At 36.1% G+C, this 12656-nt stretch overlaps 1 protein-coding gene across 1 annotated transcript in view; it reads right to left on the bottom strand.

Moving 5' to 3' along the window:
• Positions 1 to 12310, bottom strand: part of LOC588509 (mucin-like protein) — a 35565-nt gene extending 23255 nt beyond the window's left edge. Inside the window, exons 1-9 of the mRNA XM_030995889.1 lie at positions 12266 to 12310; positions 11812 to 12026; positions 9952 to 10128; positions 7694 to 7867; positions 7214 to 7432; positions 6290 to 6527; positions 3204 to 3359; positions 2105 to 2221; positions 1127 to 1332 (exon numbers count right to left, since the gene is read on the bottom strand). Coding sequence (XP_030851749.1) covers positions 1127 to 1332; positions 2105 to 2221; positions 3204 to 3359; positions 6290 to 6527; positions 7214 to 7432; positions 7694 to 7867; positions 9952 to 10080 — 1239 coding nt within the window. The 5' untranslated portion in view covers positions 10081 to 10128; positions 11812 to 12026; positions 12266 to 12310. The remainder of the gene's footprint in view (positions 1 to 1126; positions 1333 to 2104; positions 2222 to 3203; positions 3360 to 6289; positions 6528 to 7213; positions 7433 to 7693; positions 7868 to 9951; positions 10129 to 11811; positions 12027 to 12265) is intronic.
• Positions 12311 to 12656: the final 346 nt, after the last annotated feature.

The raw sequence follows: 12656 nt of genomic DNA, 5'->3' as shown, positions 1-12656 counted from the left end.
ATGAAAGCATTGTTTTACATACTAACAAAAAGATATTTGGATGTGTGATGGGCAAGAGCAAGTAGAAGCATAGCAAAAATAACATCAAATTTATTGATTGTGTTCACACTTGTACAAGCATTGCTTTTTAGTGGACCTCTCTGTTTTCAACATGTATTTTTTACATTTGTTTTAAATGCTTATAATTGATTTGTAATGTTTTGTTGGAAACATGAATAAATTGAAATTGAAATTGAAATTGAAATTGGCAAGTGCAAAAACTTGTCTAAAATACTAACAGACGGACTACAATATAGCTAGGGTTCCTTGGCTTAATGGAGGACCAACGGACATACTATGATTTGGTAAGGTATGCATATTCTGAAGTTACGAGAATGGCCTTCCATTGTTTTATTTAATCTGGTCATCAATGATTTAGAGTATCTTTCTCTTGTTTTTTTGTTGCTGCCGTAACAAAAACTAAGGAAACTGGAAACAGCTTTTCGACACCTGCTTACGTACAATGCACATGCATATATTACATGAACTTCGCACGCACCACCGCACACCAGAAGTAAGAAGTCCTGCAATTGGATCGAAATTACGCCCAAGAGCTATAGCTACAATAGAGCGTTTGGAAGTATATTGGCGATAGCAAGAGTTCATTGTCTCCCTCTATCTTGTGGTCTGTATATGAAGTTTCCACTGATTTATGTTTCAAAAACATACTAAATGAACCTGTCAATAAGGACCACCTTTCTACAGAGACTGCAATTCTTGTTTCCCTTGCTGTAGTGTCTGTTCATAAAGTTTCTACTGATTTTTCTTTGAAATACATATTAAAGAAACCTGTCAATAAAGATCGCCTGTCTACACATACCACTTTTGTTGTTTCTATCTATAGCAGTCTTTATAGATACAGGTTTCACCTTAAAAGCTTGTTCAGATATGACACAGTAACCTGCAGCGTTTTGTATATAAGTTTAAATGAATGGCATCTTTATGTAACAAAAATCCTACGTGACTCACTTGAGCTTTGTGTTATAACGATACAGAAACGTGAAGCATACGTCCTTCACTTTACGCAATCATAAAAAACGACACAGTTTACCGCTGCATCTCTGAACAAGTGCTAACAGATGTTTACCACTGTAGTGCCCTGCGTAGCAGCGAAACCGGTAAAGACAGTTCCTGTTTCGACGGGCTTGCTATTGTTGAAGGCTTTGCCAGTCCTGGTCTGCAGAACGAATGTATCGTTATTGTTGTACTCCAACATAATGTACTCCCCAAGACCATTGAAAGAATACATTCTTCCATCCAATGTGTTGATGTGGGGGTCGCCCCAGAACCATGCTGTTCATATGACAAGGATAGAAGCAATCTTGCAGTAATTCTTATACAATCATCATCATGATCATCATCATCATCCCTATGATTATTATTAATGCCCATAACACCTGGCGTTTCTTTTTGACCTGGTTAATATCATGCATGTTAAAGACAGTCAGTAGTTATAGCTCTCATGGGGAATTCAACACTGTTCGGGTGTTACCCAATAGGAGGTGCTGTCAGCTAGCACCAGAATTAGTCTTGTTTTATGACCAGCAGGCCTTATGTAGCGTACTGCGTTTTCCACCCATTCCCCCACATGGTAAAGTCATTAGGTCTATATCACTTTTCCCACACCCAGAGATCTCCCAGACGAGGCAGTATATTGCTTGATTGGCCTACAGGTTCGCTGTGTGCAGACCTAATACCTGTACACACGTTAATGATTTTTATCCACCAAATCTGATGTCAGCGAATTATGGCCTTTCACACATGGAAACTGATGAGTGACTTCCTTTCATCGAATCAACTCAGTCAATAGCGACTGCACTATTCATTACGTTCCTATCTTCTACGATCTCTCCTCATGGTCATGCCTCGTAAACAACCACAGCAATTGCTGCCGTGATCCTACCCCGGGCAAATGCGACTCGTGCAAAATAATGTAACTGATAGTATACAAATGATGCATGCAATTGTGTTCATTATATACTATCTACCCACACTCAAGTTGAGGAATGGCGGCTTTGTACGAAAGGCATGCCTTAACAAGAGCGGATAGATTAAAAAAACTTACCAGATCGCGGAGGTCTATATCTTGAGCATGTCGAAGGAGGGCGTCTTTCCTCGTACAAATCACAGAAATCTCCATCAGCTACTTGGCAGCAGTGATACCTTGGGAGCACATCATTTGCTGTATGAACAAAATAAGATAAATCTTAATCAGAACTGCTTATTCCTTTCAACATATATTATTCATCAAATCGTTGTGTTTCATTGTGTTGCTACATTGTTCTTATCAAATATAATGTCTCTTAAAACAATATACATGGGTACAATTTTTGTTCATTCTTGAACCCAAGCAGCTATCAATGTGTCACTAATTTCAGAGTTAAGAACAATTTTCCTTTTGAAAAATCCCTGCATCAACAAAATATGGTCATGCAACAAAATTGATTCAGTATGTGCAGAAATGTTGCCCTTTTCTACCCTGCCCCTGGTATAAACTTTAGGGCTCTGAAGTTATGAAGCCAAACCAAGTAGTAGTAGTAGTAGCAGAAGTAATAGTCCTAGGAGTATAGTAGCAGTAGTAATTGTAGTATTAGTATTATTATTATTAGTAGTAGTAGTATTAGTAGTAGTAGTAGTATTAGTAGTAGTAGAATTAGTAGTAGTAGTAGTAGTAGAGTATAGTATTGGAGGTGGGCATAGTAGGAGTATAGTAGTAGTAGAAGTAGTAGTAGTAGACGGTCGTAGCAGTAGTACGAGTGTAGCAGTAGTAATTGCAGTAGTAGTAGTATTAGGAATTAGTAGTAGCAGTAGTAATAGTCTAATGCGTAGTAGTAGTAGTAGTAGTAGTAGTAGTAGTAGTACAGTATTCATCTAATTCCATTACTACTATTATCATCACTAACATAGCATGAGCACGGATAGTCCAGAGGTAACCCAGGTTTTTTTGATGTATTATTTAAAATTTATTCATTTTTCTTTTTTAATTGTAACTTTCACAACCTGGAAATATTTATCTACAACTACGGTATGCACGTGTTCACTGAGCGAAAAAATGCAAAGCTTATTTACGCTTACTTAATTAATACCGCCTCATATCTGAACGAGGCTTAAAGGTGATTTTCTTTTGAAATCATATAAAATACAACTGTGTAATTCGTCCTTACCAAGCCACCGTTGATAATTGTAGGTATACGCCTCATAATGAGAACTCCACCATAAGTCGATTATGTAGCCAGGTAGAAGCCCAAAGAAGTACGTACATCGGTAGCTACCCCCGAAAGGCAGCCAACGGTGTTGTTGGCAGTATGGGAAGATGAAACCTTGATGAAGATAAAGTGTAGTTCCGATCATGCATAATAATAATGATAATAATAGTTATAATGACAATAGTTTCAGTAGTAGTAGTATCAATATCAATGATATAAATACTGATAATAACAATAATAATAATAACACTGATAATGACAATAATAATACACAATATTTATTAGGCGCTTAAAACTGGTGTCTCTAAGCGCACCATAGTCTGACTAAAAAATTATTTACCAAAACTTATAATAAACACACAACTTATACATCTGTTCTTTATTCAATAAATCATGCATATATAATAATAAAAATAAGAGTGAGATCAAACATACATGAGGTCAAACATAGGATCAAACATAAGATCAAACAAACAAGAAATAGATGGTGTGCACCTCCTTTGACCGACTCACAACTGCAGAATATCATTCATGAATAGCAATTGTGACAATAATGACAATGTACAATAATAGTAGATCCTAATATCAATATCAATAATAATAGTACTGTAATAAGTAATAATAATAATAATGTAATAAGTAATAATAACAATAATTATAATAACAACTAGACTTTAATTCGTCACTTAGACGAATTAGGTGATACGTATGATAATGGTTTACATAACGAATAATGCATTACACGATATATTATTTTGTAAAATGCTTCTCCCATTTATTGCTTCTCCCATTATGATCTATTCAAATGTCAAGATTAGATTGTGTCTCCTTGATCATCATGGATCTAGGAAAGATAGATTGAAACAATATATGACCTTTGACCCTGTGCAGTAACCAGTTACACATTTGACTCTAAAATACATCATGAAGAACACCTTTTGACGATTTTATCTTATTCAAAGAAATGAAAATGTAATTGATAAATGATTATCATCATTATGATAATGATGATCATGATCATGATCATAAGCGCGATCATGACATCTTATTGAAAAAAAATGAGGGTTGATTTAGATAGCATATAGTCTCAGCTACAACATATTCAAAAATCAACAAAATCCAAGCAGAAATAACGGCGATATTGCTCGCAAAAGACAGGAATGTAGACTCCAGATTTGAGAAAAAGTCATTTCCCATAGGGATTACACCCAGAAATTAATGGATTAAGTGAAAATAGGGTAATAATAAAGTAAAAAGGGTTATTTATGACATTATTTGCGAATCTACGTGATTAAACAATCAAAGGAGATGGTACAGTGAAGGTCAAAAGGAAAAAAAAGTGGAGCAAAAAATTGTTTGAGACACCCGGACTCGAACCAGGGATCTCGAGGTTGGAAGTCAAGTGCGTTACCGATATACCAAAACATCTCCCATAGCGATTACACGTAAACGGGAAATGGAATTCAGAAATCCTACTTTGCAAGTGAAATATCAGCATGATCCCGGCATCTAATCGAAAAAATAAAGGGCACACTTGTGATAGCTTATTGTCTCAGCTACAACATATCCGAAGCTCAGCGAAAACGAAGCTAAAACAACGGAGATTTTGCTCGCGAAAGACAGGAGTGTAGAATCCAGTTTTGAGAAAAAGTCATGTCCCATAGAGAATACACGCAAAATGCGAAAAATTGACATGCCTCCTTTAATCGCAAAAATACACCATGATACTTTTGTCAAAAATAAAAATTGTGAATACTACATTTGTAGAAAATTGTCTCAGCTAGAACATATCAAAATTAAAAAGAAAATTGATCCATATTTACAGAGATACAATCAATTTTCCAAAAATATGCTGACGTCATAATATGCAAATTGAAATTTTGAGTTTGAAGGCCATTATGATGACGTCATGAGTTAATTGAGGATAAAATGAGACATGAAATCATATCTGCAACTCATAATCTATCCAAATATGAAAAAATATTAGGAGTTTCTATCTATCCTAAAGAGTTACAATGAATTTTATATAGGCATGTTTTTGCCCATGTATTGTGGATAAAGATAACGCAAATCCGCGCGTGCTGTCAACTTTGACGGACGCTCATTGCGTTAATAAAAGGTGAACAAATTATCAAAATGCTTGGAAAAATGTACCGAATATGATGACAGAAAAAAATCGGCGATTCTATGTTGCAAAATGCCAGTACGCGCGAAAACGCGCGCGCATGCGCGTGTGCGTAATTTTTTTTAAAATGCTCCATATGACCTGAAACGTATGCAAAAAAAATTTAAGACGATTTTGAGCAATTTAAAATTTTACGCGCGCGTTAACGCGCGCACAAACGCGTACGCGCATTTTTGCGTGCATTTATTGACCTGAAATTGACCGGTCGGATATTGATCTTAATCATGATAAATATGAATGAAAAATTACTATCCGTTATGAAGATATGATCATTAGTTGATTTTCACAAAATGGCGCCTGGATGACGTCACGATGACTTTGAGTCTTTGAAAAGTCACGCAGTTCTAAGTTAGACTAAGATCTATCATCATTGAAAGTTTCATGACAATGGCTTTATTCAGTCTTGAGATATCCTGCGAACAAATTCGAGGAAGAATAATAAAAATAAATAATAAAGAAAAATCTTGACGAAATCAAAAGGTGATACGTTGACTTCGTTACGTATCACCTAATAATGATGCTCGGTACCTAGCTTGAAAAACACGTTGGCCAAGCCTTACAATGCTTATATGAATGTGTATTCAAGTGAAAGTTTTAATTGAAAATCTTGTATTCGTTATCGATGTATCGGTGAAGTTTGAAACAGCTTGAATACGCCGGTTTCAAAGTGTTGTTTGCAAGCGATGCAACAAGATGTCAAACTCAGCCTCTGATAGCAATATTGAAAGTAAGTTATTTTTAGAGTGGACTTGCCCTTTAATACGCCGGTTCAAAGTGTTTTTTGTGAGTGACGTGAAAAAAATTGCACCTCTAATAGCAAATGGACAGTAGACTCGAGGACTTAATTGTGCAAACTTACCAAAGAAAATACTATTTCGCACAGACAGCTCTGATTGGTCAAACAGGTAATTGCAGAAACGATATCTTCGATCAACATTGGCCTGCCAAACAGAACACGGACATGGAGGTGTATATACAAGTCGTAACCACAAGGGTGGCCAGAGGGTGGCTTGGTCTTCGAGGTACCAGTTAGAGCAAAACAGACCTGAGTTAACGAATGTGCTTGGGTTGTTGTCGAGTCTGTAAATCAGTACTCCCTGCAATTACAAAGGAGAAAGAAATTGGATATGTATACAGGCTCATTCAGATATTACGATTCTAATCAGCACCAACAAAAAGAGACAAAAACAAATTAAACAATCCCCGTCCCCAAAACCAATAAAAAAAAAACAGCCACAATATTTTTATTGTTTTTTAAGGGGGAAGGTATAAAATGAGAAATGGCAACGGCGTGTTACATAAGGTCCTATGCATACTAACTTAGCTGTGGGTTATAATATACCGGTATAGGCCAAAGACAAGGGTCACTTAAAACTTATGTTTATGGCAAACCATTTTCTGTATATACAATGTCATTATCATACATCTAAAATCATAAGATTGTAACGGTAAGTATGTTGATGTATATGGAGTAAATAGATATAGATATCAAATCAAATCACATCAAATTGATGCACGCGCACAATACCTATATAAGCTAGGACAAAATACATTTTGCCCTCTGGTTTTAATGTCTATTGGACATTAAAACCAGAGGACTTAAAGTCAATACAAAGACCGAGGAATGTGATGGGCAAAATTGAGAAACTAGACTCCATACAATGATAATGATAACATTAAATGACCCTCTTTTGTGAGCTTTAATATATATATGCTCATCTTCTAGTGTGATTTACCTGGACCTACCCAAGGCCATTCAATATCATATAATTACTGTATATACCTGAGTCCCTGACTGTGATCCAATAGACTGGTCTGGTTTGTAGCTTTCGTTAAGATCGGATTCTAGTAACCGGTTCACCCATGTATACTTAGAATTGTAACCAATCCTTACTGGAACCGCTTTGGATTGGGGATTCCAGCTGAAACTACCTTGCTCATAGAACATCAGTACGCCTGTTCTTGCTCCGTTAGTAAATACTATTGCCTGGTACGTCGCCATCTGCAATGCCGAGTGAATTGGAAGGAGGTAGCCAGAATAGAGAATGAAAAATAGCTAGGTCATTGGGTCAATAAATATAAAAATCTTTTTTTTTCTTCAATTTTTAACGTATTTGACGCATTGACACAGATGTGACATGTGTAAGACAAAAGGTTGTTTCAGAAAAAAAAAGATAAACTTGTATGAACTTTTGATAACCTTTGTATGGACTTTGTATGGAATTTGTAACATTCAGTTTGACGTATGATCGAATTATCTCACCTCTTCCCCAGCAGTTGAACCGGGAGGTTGAAAGTCCTTCCAGGTAAACATCACAGCAGTGCTAAGCGTATTAATGACGTCATTGTTATCCGCGCCCCATGGGCTTGCCACTAATGTTCTTAGTCTGTTCCTCAGGTCTGAGAAAAATATTGCATCGGTGCTGCTTTCGAACACCTTGAAAAACATGAAAATGAGCTTTAAAATTTTAGATATAAGACTCATGACAAACAGACTAGGTATTTTGATCACACTTTACTCCATCTAGAATTAGATGGAACTTCGACTGCGCGCAGTCGAAAGTGATGCCTCCGTCATATAGAGCAATTTTACAAACCAAAGTGGAAGAAATTTTTTCAAATTCAAGTTCGGTTGTAATCCATTAACAGGTTCTCAGAATATCATGATTACAAGCTATTTCTCATATACATGTATGACCCTTTGATCTTTGACCTCAGCATGACCCCAAATGCAAGAGTTTGATGGTAATCCATCCATCGGTTCTAATGATAATGCAATCACAAGCTATTTTTGCATACATAATGAGCCCTGTGACCTTTCACCTTTGACCCCCAAAATCTGATCAATTCATTGGCTCTGCAAGTTACATACATGTTTGGTAGAAATCCATCGGTCGGTTCTTAAGATAACACGATCACGAGAACGGGACATACGTACATACAAACCGGACGTACGGACGGACAGATAACCCAAAAACATAATGCTTCCGGCTTCTTCGTAACGGAGGCATAAAAAGGTTTAATTTATGCCAATTAATGTTTATAAACAAGCTTTTTAAATATCTAACACTATAAATGCTACCTCAGTAATTTGAAGATTTTGTACAGAATCTCCTATTTACTTTATAATAAAAAATAAAATTAGGAACTGAAACGTGAAGAAAAAATGGAAACTCATTTCAATTTTTGTTTAAATAGTTTTATACATAAAATTTGGCATTGTAGATATCATCAGCAATGGTGATGAATTACCTACACCTTTTTTTTTAAATGAGAAAAAACACTTGTCACATAAAGTGTTAAAAATGGGGTCGCATAGTGCACTTTCTATGCCTCATATGCACAGTTGCTCGTTTGACACATGTGCTATTCCAAACAAAATTGAGAGAAGTATTGCCTTTTGCAATGTTAATGGCTTTGCAATTCCATAATGACAGTTAAAAAATCTACAAGCCTTTTGCTATGACTGTCCCATGATATCTGTGTTGAAGGGAGCTTATATGTGTGGCACAAAGAATTACCTGATAATATACCTGATAATAGGCCTATGTACTCGAGATGCATACACACTTCATGATAAATACTTGGGCTGCAAACATCCCTGATAATATATACTCAAGCTGCATACATACCTGATAATATATACTCGGGCTGCATACATACCTGATAATATATACTCGGGCTGCATACATACCTGATAATATATACTCGGGCTGCATACATACCTGATAATATATACTCGGGCTGCATACATACCTGATAATATATACTCGGGCTGCATACATACCTGATAATATATACTCGGGCTGCATACATACCTGATAATATATACTCGGGCTGCATACATACCTGATAATATATACTCGGGCTGCATACATACCTGATAATATATACTCGGGCTGCATACATACCTGATAATATATACTCGGGCTGCGTACATACCTGATAATATATACTCGGGCTGCATACATACCTGATAATATATACTCGGGCTACATACATACCTGATAATATATACTCGGGCTGCATACATACCTGATAATATATACTCGGGCTGCATACATACCTGATAATATATACTCGAGCTGCATACATACCTCATGATATAAACTTGGGCTGCATATATACATACCTCATGATATAAACTCGTGCTGCATACACACCTCATTATATATACTCGTGCAGACCTCATGATATAAACTCGTGCTGCATACACACCTCATTATATATACTCGTGCAGACCTCATGATATAAACTTGTGCTGCATACATACCTCACGATATATACTTGGGCTGCATACATACCTCATGATTTATACTCGTGCTGCATACATACCTCATGATATATACTTGGGCTGCATACATACCTCATGATTTATACTCAGGCCGCATACATACCTCATGATATAAACTCGTGCTGCATACATACCTCATAATATATGCTCGTGCTGCATACATACCTCATGATATATGCTCGTGCCGCATACATACCTCATGATATAAACTCGTGCTGCATACATACCTCATGATATAACCTTGGGCTGCCAATATAAGCGTCGACAGGTGCCCCAAAAACGGCAATAGCAGGATCTGATACGGTTAGATCTCTTAACTCAAATCTGGAAGGATTTGTAAATTGAGTCAGCATCATTCTTGTAGGACGTTGCTTGGAAAAATGGATAATTCCTGTTGTTGTGACCTAAAATTTTCAAAAGAAAAAGGAATTAGAAAATGAAAGAGATGGTCGGTACTACGAAATTAAAGAATATAGCAGCAAATACAGTACATACTGAAGCTTCAGGTCTTGCACTTATCTGACTTAAACGCAACGATGCACAGAAGACAGAAATTGGACAATAATTAAAGAAATAAAACCCAATATTTTAGATTTCATCTATACATTGGAAACAAATTACCTTTAAATGTCAAAAACTGTCAGATTGTTAACCAATTCAAAACTTGTCTTAAGACACATTTATTCAAAACTGCTTTTGATGATAAACTTACTCTGTTCACACTTATGTATAGACTTCCGTGGTAAGCAATTTATAAGCACCATTTTTTAATTATTATTATTATTGAGGTACTTCATCAAGCACCTCTAACTCTGATTATTCTAAATTACACAAAGCTCGACTTCTCAATTTTAAAAGATCTGTGGATATTTTAGTAATTTGTTTTAAACATGAACTATCTCCGAGCTGGTTTATACCCCTAATAATCAGCCCAGCTCAGTGTTGATTCAGAGTTATACCTTAACTTTGAAAACAACCAGCGGATACAAGAAGAAAAAGAATGACAAAGCATGGAGGTATTATCCAAAAAAAGAATCTGTTTCATGACAAGTTAAGCTCCCAGTTTAAGGATAGGAATTCATTTGTGTTCAATACCCTAAATGAGTGATTAATATTATTTTATTCATGATACAGTTAGTTCATTCTAATCATCATCAATGACCACAAAATTACCTTTTTTTTTCTATACAATAAGAGTGCACGCACAAATGCCATAAATGCTCCATCTTATTTTTGATAGACAAGATGAAACCTTGAGATTCATGATTATAATCAGTGATATTTTCATGACATCTCCTGTTTCAGACCTGCCAACCTCTGGAGTTCAAAAACTGTATTCTTTAATACCAAAAGTTGTATTTTGCTGACAAAAGTTGTATTCTTAAAAATAAACACGGACTGTTACGCGGATCAATGCCTCTTACAGTTCCTACATACAGGAAGAATTTTTTTATGGATCATTGGTTGAATATATGCATGATTTTGTCACGACTGGTGTGTTCGATGAACCAATGAACATCCCCAAATTGCCGATGTGAGATGCTTTATAGGACAGAATGGGCATTTTGCCATTGAAAATGGCACACACACACACACAAAATACCCCCACAACAAAATTATTTAAAAAAAAAAAAAAAAAAAAAAAAAATCTTTTTTTTTTTTTTTTTTTAAATCGTATTTTATTGAGGAAAATCGTACTGTCGTATTTGCTTCTAAAAATCGTACTAAATACGACTAAATCGTACTGGTTGGCAGGTCTGCTGTTTGCTCACATAACTTTGTTTAAAGATTTCTTTTTTTAACCCTGTGAAATATACAAAAACAGCGATCAACATAACATATTTACATTACAAAGTAAATTAGGCTCGTTAAGATAAGGCGGGGTAAACCCAGGCAAAATTAATTCCCACATGTTTTTAAAAACATGTTATTAAATGACAATAATGGTCATACAGAAAATAACTTAGCCATGTGTCAAAGCATACAGAAGTTTAAAGCGCAGATTAAACTTTGCATGCATCATCACATACAACCGCTTCATATTTGAAACGAGGCTTGATTGAAGAGGAATGAGAAGTTGAGCTTACCGTCAGGAAGGAGTACAATGAATTCTCGCCTATAGGTATTCCAGTTTCTATTTCCACAGTTATGAAATCGAGTTGAGCTGCCTGGAAAGACGTTTCCTGGATAGAATCTTCACATGAAAAATAGAGTTCTGGTGGAGGAGTGGTTGGTGTGGTTCCCAGTGTTGTTCCAGGTGTTGTAGCTGGCGTTGTCACAGGTGTTGTTCCAGGTGTTGTTCCTTTGGAGAAAAAAATGTTATATTCATTACTAAAGAACTTTACACCTATATTCAAGTTTCTGCGCTAAATTTTACATGGTTATCAGTTGCTGTTTGGCATTGGAAATGACATATACCAGGTGTGACAAATGTTCAAATCTGCTGACAGAGGCAATAACCCTATGACATTCAGAGAACCCAAATCCTTGAAAGTACATTAGTTTTTCTACATTTAAACCCCAAACAAAATTTGACCTAACCTGGTGTTGTGCCTGGTGTAGTACCTGGTGTTGTGCCTGGTGTTGTTCCAGGTGTCGTAGCTGGCGTTGTCACGGATGTTGTTCCAGGTGTTGTTCCTTTGGAAAAAATGAATGTTATATTCATTACTAAAGAACTTTACACCTATATTCAAGTTTCCACGCTTAATTTTACATGGATATCAGTTGCTGTTTGGCATTGGACATGACAAATGTTCACACTTCTTACAGAGGCACTGGCTATACGACATTCAGAGAACCCAACTCCTTGTAAGTACAGAAGGTGTCTAGCTCTAAACCCTTAACAAAATTTGACCCCAACCTGGTGTTGTTCCAGGTGTTGTTCCGGGTGTTGTTGCAGGTGTTGTAGCTGGTTCCAGGCGTTATTCCAGGT

The sequence above is a fragment of the Strongylocentrotus purpuratus genome, unplaced genomic scaffold, assembly GCF_000002235.5.
Source record: "Strongylocentrotus purpuratus isolate Spur 01 unplaced genomic scaffold, Spur_5.0 spur5_scaffold_3, whole genome shotgun sequence".
NCBI lineage: Eukaryota > Metazoa > Echinodermata > Echinoidea > Camarodonta > Strongylocentrotidae > Strongylocentrotus > Strongylocentrotus purpuratus.
This window is presented reverse-complemented; position numbering and strand designations above follow the sequence as displayed.